This window comes from Schistosoma mansoni, chromosome 4 (assembly GCF_000237925.1).
Source record: "Schistosoma mansoni strain Puerto Rico chromosome 4, complete genome".
Classification (NCBI taxonomy): Eukaryota; Metazoa; Platyhelminthes; class Trematoda; order Strigeidida; family Schistosomatidae; genus Schistosoma; species Schistosoma mansoni.
Window position 1 is genome coordinate 27,534,291 of NC_031498.1, and position 3,246 is coordinate 27,537,536.

General features: G+C 35.9%; 1 protein-coding gene and 1 non-coding gene across 2 annotated transcripts in view; one reads left to right on the top strand and one right to left on the bottom strand.

Annotated features, from left to right (window-relative positions):
* Positions 1–3,246, bottom strand: part of Smp_131020 (hypothetical protein) — a gene marked incomplete at both ends in the record, with an annotated part of 40,145 nt that overhangs the window by 28,248 nt on the left and 8,651 nt on the right. Inside the window, one exon of the mRNA XM_018797369.1 lies at positions 1,077–1,222. Coding sequence (XP_018652418.1) covers positions 1,077–1,222 — 146 coding nt within the window. The remainder of the gene's footprint in view (positions 1–1,076; positions 1,223–3,246) is intronic.
* Positions 214–285, top strand: Smp_tRNA_00510_Pseudo_CGA.1.1. Its single transcript has one exon. It is a non-coding gene (tRNA).

The following is a 3,246-nucleotide window of genomic DNA, read 5'->3' on the forward strand; positions in this document are numbered from 1 at the left end:
ACTAAATCTCCACAAAAACCCCCCTTGTGATAATGATCATATGCTCACTAGTGACTGGCTCCTTGAGGTAATTCCTGGAGTTCTAGTGAGAAGTCGTGGCCAGTGGAGCTAATCCATGTCAGGTAGAGACAGGTATCTACCTCAGTACATTGGAAGTTGGTTGCGCAATTTCGTGGATTGGTTGAGGTTAAACATTAACACCGTTGGATGCCAGCTCAGTGGTCTATCGGTTGAGGGCTCCGGCTCGAGACTGGTAGGTCCTGGGTTCGAATCTCGCGAGAGCGGGTTCGTGGATGCGCACTGCTGAGGAGTCCCATAATAGGACGAAACGGCCGTCCAGTGCTTCCAGGTTTTCGATGGTGGTCTAGCCTCAATTGACTCATGATCTTAACCATATTCAGTTTATTGATTACTGTATCCCACGTTCACAGACACATTTGGCTTGATCTTGTACAAATATTATTTTCTATATTATGGTGTGATACGTTCTGTCTGTCTGGTATATAAACCGAGTATGTTTGAAATAAAGGATTCGCGTAGTAGAAGCTGTAATTAGTGTTTCTGGACTTAATTGGAAGCGCTAGGCGGACAAGGGACCAATAAAGACGCTAGACTGCTCATACCAGTTGAACGTCATTGTTTTAGCACAGTACTAAGATTGGATAAGTCGTATTCCGATTGGTGGATAAATCACGTGATAAAAAAGCTGAACATAAAATCATAACAAATTGGCACCAGTCCATTCTTTTTTTAAATTCATAACAGCTTTATGTTTATATCTTTCTTAATCTACACATGCATCTTTCCCAATTCACATATTGAAAAGAATCCTTTATTCGAAAATATGTAGTTTGTTAGTTATAGTTGAACATGAGTCATATTATACCATTTCACACACAGATTATTATGAATTTAAATGAATACGCACTGCTGAGGAGTCCCACAATGGGACAAAACGGCCATCCAGTGCTTCCAGGTTTTCTACGGTGGTCTAGCTTTAATTGACTTATGATTTCAAGTATATATAAAGAATGGTTCAGTAGTTACCCATTTGATAATGAATCATTTTAACTCACTTTTCAATTGATGTATAAGCAGCAAAATGAAAAAATGGATCACAATGATCACCAAAAACATTTAATGCTTCACATTTTCTTAATCTGCTATCCAAATTATAAGGATTTTGATAATTTTTTATTACGTAACTTATATTCACATCAGCCTAAATAAAAAAGGGAAATGAAAATTTTAAATTCATGGTAAAATTACTATGCTAAAAAAGGAAAGAAAGTAAATGATAAATATATACAATTCTGAAGGACTTGACACACATGATAATGCTTACCATCCAGTGATCAATCAATTGTGATTACATCTCAGTGCTACAGGAGGTCGGTCGCGGCCCGAGTAGCTCATTGGTAACGTCTTTGAGTGTGAAGCTGAGTGACACGGGATCGAATCCATCAAGGAGAACCAGTTCCCTCAAGATTACAGGTATACCTTGCTGATGAGTTCCAAATAGCACGAAGCCCGGGTTCAGGGTTGCCTGTTGACCACCTCCAACCACCATCTTATCTCAAAATAGTACACTCAGTGTCGAGCCATCTAGACTGGTGGCCACATTGCAACTTGATCGATAGCATTCGATCAGCACTAAGACAGACTTGACACGCATGACATTGATCACCACCCAGTGATCAATCAACTGTGAATACATAATTCCGAATTTAGATAATCGAGAAACATAACTTGAATCTTCTTATTGATATTTAGGACTGCAATTGATCAGTCTCTTATTGGCATATGTGCATCCTATGTGGATTGCCTCGATATTACCTTAATTTATAAGTATTATAAGCAAAGTGGTTATTGCGATGACTTTTGAAGTGAACAGTAATGGGTTCGAGTCCCTGAGTGAACATCAACTCTGAAGTGCAAGTACATCCAGCTGACGAGTCCCAAATAGGGCGAAACGCGTGTCCTAGATTTCACTGTTAGCCTTTATTCATCTTGGCTTATAACGAAAATATGATATCTGGAATATAGTTTAGCATTGAAATTCAGTTGATTAATCAATCGTAGGCAAAGTTAAACCTGTTGCATAAGTGAGTCAGTTTAAGTCGGCATATTATACCAGCAAAATGAGTCGTCCACTAGAGTATGAAAAATAGAATACAAACGTCACGTTCAAATTACAATAATTTTAGAGTAGAAAGGAATGGGACAGCAAATAATAAATTAAATGTAAACTTAGGATTCAACGAACAAAACAGGATGAAACTAAATATTAGTACTTTAAAGACTTTAAATTAGGCTAAAAAATGGGTCCCAAAAAATGGTTTCCAATGTTCATCATTACTTCACTTTTTCTCTCCTTACATCAACTTCCTTCCAATCTACTCCAGCATTAAAAAACAGTTCACATTGAAGTTTGTGATTGTTCAGAATCTGTAATGCATGTTCCAATCTCTTTGGTGGATGAAACTAGAATCCAGGACTCATATTTTAGCCTATTCGGAACTTGTCTACACGCATCGTAGTGTCGATATTTCAGAATTATAGATGATCCTGTAAACGTCATAGTTCGAGACATTCAACCAGATTTGCTTTGTTCTGAAAAGGTTTGAAGCTATGGAGAAAGTATGATGTCAAGTTTAATACTTTCTCAAAATATATTCTTTCTAATGGAACCATCCAACCCTTTGAAGAGAACGTTATTCATAAGTACTATGTCGCTACTATTTACCTTCTGAAATGTAAAATTAATTAAAGAATGTATATCATACAATGTATTGAAAATTTATTTTCAATTGACTGTTTTCTAACTTAGATCCATTTTTAATCTCAGTAACATTCAACAATCCCCACATTCTGACATTATTGAAAATTGGTTGGAATTGAAAATTCAGATTAAAACTGGTTGGCTACCTAATTAAAGCATTTCGTGTTACCTATAATACTGTCCAGTTGTCCAAATTTTCTTATTGAATAGGAAGCAATTAATTATATCTTGTTATTCTATGTGTTTTTTAAAATAGTTTTTTCCTATCACTGAAGTATTTGATCCATTATCTTCCTTGTTGCCATTTATTTGTTACAATTTCATTGATAAAGATGGATAATGGCTATCAGTGGAATCCAGGACAATCATGTATATACATACATATATGTAGAAATACAGCTGATGGTTATATAATCAATTTCATGGATTACATTTCATCACAAACATTGACATATATACATATG